The sequence below is a fragment of the Motacilla alba genome, chromosome 5 (genome assembly GCF_015832195.1).
Source record: "Motacilla alba alba isolate MOTALB_02 chromosome 5, Motacilla_alba_V1.0_pri, whole genome shotgun sequence".
NCBI classification, from domain to species: Eukaryota; Metazoa; Chordata; class Aves; order Passeriformes; family Motacillidae; genus Motacilla; species Motacilla alba.
The window spans coordinates 1,649,609-1,662,188 of record NC_052020.1 but is presented as its reverse complement, the minus strand read 5'-3'; the positions used below and the strand labels follow the sequence as shown (position 1 = coordinate 1,662,188).

General features: G+C 40.3%; 1 protein-coding gene across 1 annotated transcript; it reads right to left on the bottom strand.

Annotated features, from left to right (window-relative positions):
- Positions 1-3,274: 3,274 nt before the first annotated feature.
- FANCF (FA complementation group F) lies at positions 3,275-4,723 on the bottom strand. Its single transcript, XM_038138437.1, has one exon. It carries the CDS (start codon positions 4,627-4,629, stop codon positions 3,550-3,552), a length of 1,080 nt encoding a protein of 359 aa, XP_037994365.1. The 5' UTR covers positions 4,630-4,723; the 3' UTR covers positions 3,275-3,549.
- Positions 4,724-12,580: the final 7,857 nt, after the last annotated feature.

Sequence of the window (12,580 nt, the reverse complement as noted above, 5' to 3'; positions counted from 1 at the left end):
ATGTTCACTGAAAAGAACATTAGACCCTTATTCATCTATTTGGGAAAGGGTTGGAGGAAAGAAACCTTGTGTGCAAAAAAGAAATTCATGTTAATACATTGTGACAATCAGGCTTGCATATTCACCTGAATAGTACCAATTTGCTAATATTCTTTTCATAAATGAACAGTTTATTCTACATTATTTATCTTTATTCTAGCATCTGCATACATACTGCAAAATACTAGAATATAGAATTTGCTTTCTTCTAGATTTTGCTTAGTACAAGGGAACAGACACTTCACAAGAAAAATAAGAAAAAAAGGCAACTTTGTATCCAGATATCTACTAGTATGTCACTTGTGGAGTTGCAGTTCTGTTTGTCAAGGCGTAAATTATTTTTTCTTTCTTGGGGAAAAAAAAATCAAACATCAATGGCAGGAAAATGTCTTTGCTGTTAATTGGACAAGTAAGATGCTCCTGATACATTCCACAATCCTTACCAATCTTCTAAAAGATTAGCATAGCATAAAACAAGCATAGCAGTTTCTTCAATCATCATTTAATAAATAGGAGAGATCTGCTTCTCCTTATTAAGGGAAAAAAAAAGAAAAAGGAGGAAGGTGATTGTGGAAGAGGCCTTAGCCTGTCATTTACAGTATCTTGCTTCTCTCATGATAGTTGAGATTGTCAAGAGTTTGCACACATGAGCTGCAAATATATAAAAGGAGGAGGTTCCTTTCCTGTTTATACTTTTATTAAAAATGGAGTTTCAGAAAAAATTAATCATTCGCACAGCTACCTGGAGAACTCCACAAGCATGCTGAAATAACAGGGAATGTGGACCAGTGTATTTGTTCAATGAATACCATATGGATTTTGGAATTTGGTAATCAGAGATCTGGCCTCTCTTTATAATGTATTTGGGACAGATTGGAACATTTCTGTGTAACTGCTATAACCAGGTGCTTTTGTCTCACTGAGGTTAAACTACCTTTTACTATCCCTGTTTCTATAAGGAAGACAGAATTGGAAATCAGTATATAAGGTTTATTTATACTGACCTGTCTCTTGCCTGTCCAGGCCCATGATTATTTCTTTACTTTTTAAATAAAGTCACTGATGGGCCTATTACTTCCTAGCTATGCCACTAAAAGATTCTGTAGCTTCACTTAGTTATTAAAAGGTGTAATAAACATTACTTGAAAGAAAGACATATGCCTTCATGAACTGAATTTTATAACACAAAGCTTAAGTTTATCAAAGGGAAGACTTGAAATACTGCAAGAAGAAACTCCCTACAAGGATCTGATTTATTCTAGAAATAGTTAAAAGACTTAATTCATAGTGAACATTCTGACAATAATTAAGAAACGTTTCTAACCTGACAAGCAAAACTAAGACTTAACCCTCACTGAAATTTGTCCCAGAGATTCAGATACCTGGGAACAGTAGGTTTTAATAGTTGGAGTTTGGTTGGATACTACAACATTTGCACGGTTATTGCAATATTTTTAAATCACTCTTAATGTATATCTGCGGAGAAGCAAATAACTTTGTCTAGCATCTTTGGGTATATTATTCATCAGGAACCTCTGATAGCAGAGAGTATTCTAACAGACAAAAAAATCCTATGCCTGTTAAAAGCATTAAGAGCAGGCTCAATTGCAGAGTTTCCACACCAAATGCCAAAACTACATAACACAGGGAACTGTGGCTAGACAACATAAATTCAAACTTCATGCTTTACACTTCTAAGCAGCTTTAAACACTGACAGATTTCAGACCAATTTTTAGACAGATTTCATTTTTTTGGATACCACAGAAATACTGACTCAGTCAGGAGGTCCACTGACATTGGTGTCTTTTAAGACTGACTGCAAGTTCCAGAAGAGGCAACAACTCCATTTAAGACAGAGCAAGACAACTGCCACAGTTGTAGTTTCAGAATATGTTCATCCACACATCTCCATAACTTGTCTCACTGATGTAACATAGCAAGGAATGCAAAGAAAAGTTGTATTTTTGATAGATTACTACCATGTCCTTCTAACTATACAAAGGCTGCTACCCCTAAGTATCTGTTCTGTTTTAGAATAGGTGAAGAATAAGAACTTATTTATGTCTGTAATTACTTCCATGTAAGTTCAAATAACATTATTTCTTTCCCCAGACAAACAATTTCTTTCCTTGTACTAATTGCTTCCATTTCAAAAACCACAAGATTCTTCTCACTGTAGTTCTGCCATTCGGAAATATCTGCCATAGTTATTTACACTATTTCCTGTCATAAGACAGACTATTACTCTAATTAGCTTCAATACAGTTTATACATTTAATAGCTTGTTTGCTTTCTTGATGCTTATAAGCATAAGTGAAGAATCTTCTAACCCCTATCACAAGGCTTTTGCAAGAAAAGAAAGAGATGTCTCGATTGATCTTGAAACTGTAGGAATGTGGTCTACAGGAACTCTGACAGGTCCTCCATACAAAAGATTAATGAGTAACTCTTTTGGCAGTAGTTCCATGCATTTGCCTCATCTTCCTTGACTATTCTCTTTTTACAGTGCTCATTTTTGGTAATACTAGTTTAGAGTTGAATATACACATTACTTCTGCATTACAGTACGCATTTTAATGGAAGTGGGAAGGTAGAAACTACCCTGTTCAAGTTTTCCTGACAGAAACAGATAAGACATAAAATAACAAAGAGGGGAAATATTATATATAAAGTCTATATCACATATTTTGCACATACAATTATATAATATTTTGTATAAATACATATAATCTCTTATATATGTAATACATATTATATATACATGTAATAAAAAAGTTTGCTGTTCACTCACTTTTCTGCTTCACAAAGCAATGAATTGTGTAATGAATTATTGAAATGGGAAGAAAACCACACAGAACATCCTACATTTTACCTCACTTTTTTTAGTAAATACCTGGATATTATCAAATAATATAGCAACTAATAAAGACCTTTATTTTAGAACTTTTCAAGAAGCTTTCCAGTTGGCTTCCTCTCACTTTCTTCACCAACCCTGGGGCTAAGTCATGTGCAAGAGCTATAGAAGCATTGCCATCGATGTGGCCACCAGAGCAGACAGCCCAATGAAGACAATCACTACTAAAGGAACCCTGAATTTGTGTTTTTCACATTTGAAACTCCACCCTCCCTTTGAACTTTTGCTCAGCCTCCAACATTTAGAAAAATTACTACCATGACCATATCAGAATTGTTGTATTTTCTAAACAGAAAACTACTCCATATTTGAAGCAGGACGGATTTTCTTCATTTTATTAGATAATTAATCAGCAAATACTGAAAAGGAAGACATTTTCTGTGTTGACCAGAAATGACAGTACAATCACAAGAAAACACCAGGCCTCCCTGAAAGATTACAGAACCAGATGCAGTCAGAATCATTGTGATCAGCAGTCACAGTAACACTTGGCTTTCAACGAAGTGAGGGGTAGTTGCCTTGCCTTTCACATCAAATACAGTTAACCAGATTGACTTGATTTTATAAGTTTTCACGTTGCTTTTGTGTTCACGCATTAGCAGCCTACTTCCATCAGTAAGTCAGTCCACACACTTAGGCCACAGACTTTGAAATCTCCATCCTGTGTCCTCAGGAGCTCCAGTGCAGCTTGGGTCTGTTCCTTGAGCAGTGCGGGTCCCTGACAGAGGCAGACAAAGCGCTCCCTTAATTCCTCCCAGGACAATTCAGCTTTGTCAAGACAACTTTTAACCCACCGTCCCTGCAAAGGGTCATAGAGCAAGCGGCTTCCCCAGCCGGTTAAGAGCTCCAAATAAGGTCTGCTTAACTGGGAATAGTGCCCAGCTAGGAAGGCAAGATGGGAACATGGGAGGCAAAGGCAGAAGGCAGAAAATCGTTCCTGGCTGCCCAGCAGCCAGGAAAGCAGGAGCCCGGCGGTGCACCCGTCTCCTGCAGCTCTCTCCCGGTACCCGTCTGGGCTGCTGCTCCCATCCCGATCCCCGTCTGCGGCCGGCTGATCGCCACGGCCCTGCTTGAGCAGAGCCAGCGCCGCCGCCACCACCCCGAAGGCGCGGGGCTGGGGCAGCTGCTGCAGAACGCCGCCCAGCCAGCGCAGCTGCCCCGCGGCCTCCCCGGCCTCCTGCCCCTGCTCCCGCAGCCGCCTCAGCAGCAGCTGCGCCTCCGCCTGCAGCTGCGCCTCCGGCCCGGGGGCTCGCCGCGCCGGGCGGTGGGGCAAGGCCAGCAGGCAGGCGGCGGCCTTGCGGCGGGCGAGCAGCTCCAGGCCGCGGCGATCGGAGCCGGTCCCCGCGGCTGGAGGCGGCAGGAGGCTGCGGAGCAGGCGGCGGCAGGCGGCGGGCGGCAAAGCGCGGTTCTCCAGCAGCGCCAGCCCCAACAGCTGCGGGCAGCGGCCCAGCGCGGGGAAGCCGAGCACAGGGTACGGCTGAGACCGGCGCAGCCGCCGCCCGAGGGCCTCCCGGAGCTGGGGACGGGCACGGAACCGGTCATAGAGGTGCTGGAAATACCGGGCCCACTCTAGAGCCCTGTCCAGGGTGAGGGAGTCCCAGTCCCGCACCAAGGCGGAGCGGGACACGGCCAGGAGCGCCGGCAGCTGCTCCACCTGCCCCAGTACGGCCTCCATGGGGTAGGCAAGGGGCTACAGGTTTGAGCGCGGCGCCGCCGGCAGCCGGGACCGAGCGGAGCCCGGAGGGCTGGCCCTTGGAACGCTATTGGCCGGGCGGGACGTCAGTCCGGGGCGGACCGAGCTCTTGGTGCGGGAGTCGTCACTCGACTTCCGGCCGATCACCCAACCGGGAGCGGGACATTGAGCCGAATTAAAATGATAAAAACCGACCGCGGCTGGGTTTTTTTTTTTTTTCTGTTTTTTTTTTTTTTTTTTTTTTTTTTTAATTTTTTTTTTTTTATTTTTTTTTTTTTTAATCATTCTGCTCTACGCCCTTCACCATCTTCGTTGCCCTCCTCTGGACGCTTTGCAGGAGCTTTATTTCTTTATTATGTCTTGTCGCAGAGCAGGACAATCACCTCCCGCGACCGGCCGGTCTGCTTATGCTGGGAGGCATAGAGCATATGTAGCACAGTATTCCTTACCATCCTCCGGGGTGCTACCAGTCATTGGTTTCTCTGGGTCTGGATTGAAGGCACTTGGGACAGTAGTTCATGTTCGGACTCAAGTGTTTATTATTTCTTGTCAGTAAAAGAGTCTCACAGCCATGAGTTTGGCAGCTTTTCATTAGAAGGCACAAAATGGCCAACAATCAACCAAGGTACAAGCTCTTTTAAGACTAAACTATCCAATTAAGAAAGGACACCTAGATTATGTTCCCCTTTAACCCAATAACTGATCCCAAAGAGACCACAATATGGACTTTTCTGCCCAATTACAAAATGCCACCCAAACCCATGGAGAAGAAGGAAGAAGAAGCATGAAGAAGAAACCCAGGACAACACCCTGTGACGTCCATCTTGCTTCCATCCACAATATACTGAAAATTCCAAACCCTAAATTCCTCACCAAGTGATACACCTACACTACTCTCTGAAATCTATTTCACACTTTAGTGGATTCTAGTCTCTCTTGAAGTCTAGGAAACTTTCTCCATGGATGAGAGTCACAGTCAGTGCTCCCCTGGGGGTCAGGGCACCCCAGAGCAGACAGAGACATATTCCCAGTGCCCTGGGTTTCCACAATCCCTTAAAAAATAAACCTCTTCAGGAGCAAAGCTCTCCCTGCCCCACCTTTGGGGGTGCTTCCCAATTTCAATGATAGCTCAGGCCCTGGAAGGCAGCTGTGCCCAAGCTCAGCAGGGAGCAAGGCTGCCCATTGCTACCTGGGCCTCAGTGTTCTGCCAGGGGCTGGGCTCACTCTTCTGCCCCACCAATTAATGGCTTCATAGCTCATTAGCGATTCCCCATTAGTGACTGCTCTACTTCCACCTCTCTGCTACACACAAGCAAGTTATGCATGATTTGACACAGCGTATGTGTTGGAGTGTGCTTGCCTAATGTCTAGTGCCTCAAGGCCTTCCTCTCAGCTGGGTTACAGGTTCTTTCTCTCCATCCTTATCTCCTTGACAGAGTTCAGTGTTCCCTCAGAGTGTGAGGAGGAAGTGAGCAGGCTGGTCCAGCTTCTGGCAGCTGCACAGATGCACCCTGTGCCCCTGCTCCTCAGGGTTGCAGCAGTGGCATCCGGGTGCTGGAGCTGGGAGGTTTGGGAGCTGCTGGATATTTCTTTGAAAGTTTGTCAGCCCTGTGGCACAGTGCTAGCCAGTGGAACACGTCTGGAGACAGCAGAATGGCCTGGTGAGCCCCTGGTGCCTTTGGGTGGGCTGGGCTGCAGCAATGCCCAGGAGAGGAGGATGGACACCCTTCTCACCCAGCCTGCCAGGACTTGGCCCTGTGTCCAGTCCTGCAGACAACACTGTGCCAACCTGCCCAAGCAAATCCCTTAGCTTTCTGAAAGGCACTAGCAACACCTGGCACAGTAAATGAGGTTTGACTGGAATTTACTGCAGGAATCAGCAATAGAAACCAAACTATAACACTGTGAGCTACAATACTGTAGGGCAAACCATAATGCTCTTTGAAAGAACATTATGCATCCTCATGCACAATGTGTATTCTCTTCGGTAGATCCTCGTGCTGCAAATAGTTTCCTCCAGGTTTGTTAATAAACAAATTGCATTTTTGGGTGATGAAGTGTGCAAGGACTCTTGGTAGCTTAGACAGTAAGAGACACAACACTTGTAGCTCTGACTTCGAACTAACACATGTGAAAGATGAGAAAGAGGACAACAACTTGCTTCTACTGCTTTCTTTTCCACTAAGAAAAATTGAAATGTGTGGACAGAGCCACTGAGCCCATTAGAATTCTATGTCTGACTAGGAACATTCTCAGACCTTGTCTCGTGTCCACAGGTCCTTGCACTGAAAGTAATGTCAAAGCTGTTGGTGACGAGCTCCTCTAACTCACATCATGCTTTGAAAATAAAGCAAAAGACAGATTAAGAAAATTGTAAGTAAGGATTTAGGTAGTAGGCTACCCTCTCTAGACCCTGTTGTAGACTGCTCTAGATGATGTTTAGTAAAATTTTTCTTAAGTACACTCAGTAAAACAGATCTCTCATCTGAGTTACTATCCTATTTTTTTATTTCAGTCCTATTTTCTTATTTCCTATTTTTCTTATTTCTTATGTAAAAAACCCATGAAGCTGTAGGCTTGATGCTCTAGGTCACCTGTAGGTTAAGGGCCTAATAGAGGCATTGGAGTGAAGTTCTATCGCCCTTGTTTGTGATTGAAGGAGTTCATAAAAAACCCTCAATGTCTATGAATATAATGTATCTTAAAGTATCATTCTAAAATATGTGGTTTCCCCCTGAAAAATCTCTTTGAAGTTAAGTATTAGAGAAAAATCTCTCTGTTAGCTGTTAAACATAAAATTGGCTACAATATCTCTCGTCTAGCAATTTATTGCATTGTTAACGATGGAATTGCTATTGTAATTAATAACTTCATACTTACCTATCATCTGCCTTACCTGTATATTCCAGTGCATATTATGAAATAATACACCATGAAGAGAAGAAGGAACATGCAAATTTTGCAGTTACATACAGTTGAGTGTAGCACTTTGGGATGTTTTACTTTGTGTTTTACTTAAATGAAAAAGTGACAGAAACTTTGAGTGGTTGTAATATAATTCATTATTATACATATGGTATGTAATATGTAATATATATATATATATATATATATATATATATATATATATATATATATATATATATACACACACACATGTGTATATAGGCCTCTCTGGTTTAAATACAGCACATCTTGAATGAAGGGTTGTGGCACAGAGGAAGAAAACTGTTTCAGTGAATTCAACGTTTCATTTTGGTAGGGATGTTTTTGGAGGTGCATATGCTCCATGTCATAAAGAAGAAAAGATATTTCCCTTTACATCAGAAAACTTTTCACAAGAAATCTTTCACATTACTGTTCTTTTTCTTTACTGGATAAAACATATGGGTTTATATCGTGGGAATGTCTCTGTATGTCTCATTTGAAAGAAATCAAATAACCACATTTGCAGCACCAGGAAACTAACAAAAACAGGCTGTGAAAATCCAAGTAGTCTGGAAAAAAACACTGTTATCAGGAGTACTCTTGCATGTGAAAAGAGATGGCCTGTGTGTTCTAGTGGGTGTCTGTAGAGCTGATTGAAAAATTAAATTTCCATTTTACAAAAACTCTGAATATTTCAGCTTTTTTTTTTTTAACTTAGGGTGAAAGTTCTAAATATCACCACTTTTCATCAAAAGGGTACAGGTTGACATCTCTAATAAAATGGTTCATACAAAAAGATGTTTCTGTATTTCTAGGTATTGCAGCTGCCTTTGGAGTCTCCTGTCATGGTTGGGATGCATATAATGAAAAATAGAGCCTAGCGTGAAGAAGCAGCAGAGTTTTGCATTAGACTTTTAGAATGCATTGGAAAATTATTTCAAGGAATGAAAAAAGAAACAAGGTGTCGGTGAGATGGTTATGATTCTGTTGCACTACTACAACCCATAAAACCCATAATTCTTTCTCTACACTCACCATTAAAGGAACCCCTTTTCTTCTCTGAAGTTTGTGTTATTATTTGAGACCCTGACCATTCTCAGAATGCATTTTAGGATCTCCCACTGCAAGAGTGGGATCTGTTTATCAGTTGATTGATCTGCTGGTGGTGGTACCATGTAGCAATCAAATTAAATTGAAAAATGTGGTATTTTTCCTTACTGGTAAATTATTTGCATATGAATTTGAGAGCTAGTATTCTCTTTACTATGATCAGTCTTACATCTAGCTAAGTAATATCTTGCATAGCCATAGGGTTCTTCCTTAATAATCAGCATTATTACCAAGCATCAAAATTTGTGCTTTCTGTCTATCAACTCATACTAAGATTGTTGCTACGTAATAGTATTGCTGAGTTGTGTAGGTATGGTTTAAAAATACCTGTACAGTGCTGAGTTGGATTTCTACCTGAGGAACACCTTAAGATAGTTGGGAAATACTTGTGAAGTAAGTACTGAGAGAGTGAGGAAGAGAGGTAGAGAGTTAGTATTGGGGAAAGGGATAGGAAAGGGAAAGTTCACGTTAGGATGTCAAGAGATACAGTAAGAGCACAGAGATGGGGCAGATAGAATGGTGAGTGGATTTTCAGATAGCACTGTGTGCAGTGTGCTTTCCTGCTTGATCACTTTTTTTGGAAAGAACCCCAAAGTTTATTTCTAGGCTTCACATAGGTCTTTGCCTGTTTGATATCAACCTGCTTCCTCTACTAATGATGCTTGTAGTAGTCTCTCATACTGTTTTATGGTGTGTTTGGATGTGTATTTCATGTTATGTAAACTATAGAGTCTCTATTTTTACCTAACAAGAAGTGAAACTCACAATGATACCTTAAAGAAAATCATACAGAAGAATTATCACTTCATTACCCAGTCTGAAAAAATAACCTTTGTTATGTCTTATTTAAACACAAAGAAGAAAATAGAAGAGAGAACAGCTTATCTTGAATGATAGGCTAGAGCACAGATTTACAATCACAACATATTGGATTGTTCAGATGTCTGCTGTATACTTCTTCTAAGTAGATGTGGTAGTATGAACAGGGGTGGCCACTGTTTCTTGTGTTGTGGGTTTTGTTTCTGTTTTATTGTTCTGTTTGATTTTCCCCAATAAAGTCTATTTTGTAATTTTTTTATTTAATCTCTAAAATGAGTCTTAAAGTAAGTGTTTTGAGGGTATTTATCTGAGGTTGTGTTAAGCTGTAGTAAGTGTTCCTCCACTACAGCTTTTGATTGATAACATACATGGCAAAGAAGGTTGATGAGGAAGTAAGAGATGTGTCTGTTAGATACAAAAATCTGGGAAGTCATTTTCACAGCTCCCTGAAAACAAGCCCGCTTTTCAGTGAAGCACTCCAAAGCAGTTTCACAAGTCTTGCATTTAATATGAATTACTGTGCTGTTTTATCTAAGCTGAGAAGTCAAGTAAAAGATTCATATGAAGTTTTATGGAACTTAGTGAGTTTCTTCACTCTGGTTACGGAGCCAGTAAAATTCACCCTGGCAGGAAATATCAGTTTTGAAGCAAAATTGGTCAAGGTAGCCAGAAGTCTGGATTTCATTGCTATATTTTCCTGCCTCTCAGAAGTCATGCTGGCTATAAAATGGTTATACTATTTCTCCTGAACAGAAATGTAGGATATTGTTTACTCATTCCAACTGGCATTATAAAACTCCAAAATGACCTTTCCTTAGATAAGGGGGTGTTATTGTAAATGATAAAAGTTAATACATTGAGAGAGAGATGTATAATCATCTTATATATTTCTGGCACTAATATTCACTTTCTAACTGTAAGAGGGTTTGTTTTTCTGCCTCAAATTGTGTATTAGGGACAAGTTTGCCATACTTATTATCTCACATGTAGTCAAGACTTTAAACTTGTGAACCATTCATGTAGAATTTCTTCCTATTTTTGCAACAAACTCTGTGGAAAACTGAGGTTATTAGTCAAGCCACTACCTGGCAGACTTTTAACCCCTTCCATATCTTCTGTTGAGGTACTCAATTTTTTTTTGTGTGTGTCAATGTAATCTCTCAGTGTCTCAAAAAGGGGCAAAGCTGTTTTGGGCTTTTGGTATGAGAACAGATCAAATTGCATAATAAAGGTGTTCAACCTACTAATTTGTACATCAGCACGAGCCTCAGATTGTGCAAAAGGCATATCTGTCATCAGGGGAATTTCCCCTGAAACCTCTGAGTCCTGCTTGTAGTGTATCATTATATTAGTAGCAATGCCCATTTGTGATGAGTCAGGCTATGACTTTAGTAACTGGTGTCAATGGCCAAGTCTCAGTTTTGAAATGCACTAGAGTGAAAATTGATTGAAACTCAGAGTGTTGAAAGAATGCTATATATAACAAGTCACTGAGACAGCCTAAACCTCCCTCTAATTTACCTATGTCTGGCTATACCAAAACTGATTTTTTTTTTTTATAAAAAGGCAGATTTTGCTGTCTAGCTCTATTTCTCATTTTGATACTATGAGTCAGAACCACACTAGCAAAACTGATAAACTAGGGGTATAGCTCTTCAGTATCATAAACATAAGTGTAATTGGGTGGCAAATGAAGTCACCTTTTTCTATGTGAATAATCAAATAGAAGTGAAGTTAATACAGACAAAGTTGCCTTGCCCCACATGAGCCTTGTTAAATGATCATGTATGCACTCCAAAAACCAGTTGCAGTTGTTATGTGTGTGTTAGCTGTAAGTGTTTTGCCTGAGGTTGTTTGAGTTAATGCATTTTTAACTTATATTTGCTGTGGGATAAGAGCATGCATTAATGTTGCTCAGCTGATGAATGGTAAAGTATTGAGCTGTGTGCTTTGGTCACTTGCCTTTGTGATGCCGTTTAGAGAGATTTAATTTGCTGCCTGTTGTGGTGGTGGGCTTGATAGGTCACAGCATGTGTTGATTAGTTTGCCTACATGCCTTCTTTTCATTTAAGCCAAGAACGCTCTTAGAACACTCTACAACACTTAGAACACTCCAAGAACACTACTTCTCTTAAGTACAAATTCATCCATTCTTCCAGCTTGAACCCCACCCCCTTTTTTTGGGTACCTGTTAAGAACTGTCTTAAAGAGTTATCTGTTTTAGAGATCATCTTATCAGAATCCTCTGAAAATAATATTCCATAAAACTTGAGTCAGAAAGGCTGGCTACGACTAAAAGTTTGGAATTTTGATATGTAGTACTTTAGTACTTGTATAAAGTGAAGCATACTTGGACTACCCTTAGTCTAGCATCACAGGTTTAGTATTGAATGTCGAAGTCGCTGTAAGAGTATTGGAAGAAAAAGAAGAATGTTTAAGAATAACAACTAAAGATCCTTTCCTACTTGTAGATTCTGCATATTTCCATGACACTTAAATTGCTGTCATGTACAAGAATTCAGGGAGATCTCATAAACACATTTTCATGTCATATTTGGTTATATTTATCATTTGCATAAAAAGATCTGTGCAAGACAACTATGTATTTATATGTATGTCCGGGTTCTAATAACAGAAGTAATTTGGATTATTCACTTTCATTGCCTTAAAATCCTGAAAGCATCTCAAAATTGTCATTCACCACTCCATTGACTGCTCTATACAGTGTCCTTACAAATAATATGTCTGTGTATTCAGAGGGAGCTACACTAAAACACATGTATGCACATGCTGGGTAGACGTTTGTTTTTTTGAGCGTTAAGCTTTTACGTATCTGTTGTTTCCATTTTCATGTCTCCAAAGCTTTTATGTGAAATTTTCCAGCACATTTCTCATTATTCTCTCAACTTTTACTCTACTGAATGGCTGCGGCTTCCAGACATATAACCTGAAAAGTCCTGGGAGAATTTACATAAAGACAATAAAACCAAGGAAATGGAAACCACAGTATGTATACGTAATTTTTTTTCAGTCTTTGCTAAGAAGCTCATTGGTTAATATTTACAAACGAATCTGA

What these genes read in the sequence shown, in the direction of transcription:
- FANCF (XM_038138437.1), bottom strand. Translation starts at nt 4,629, where the DNA reads ATGGAGGCCGTACTGGGGCAGGTGGAGCAGCTGCCGGCGCTCCTGGCC.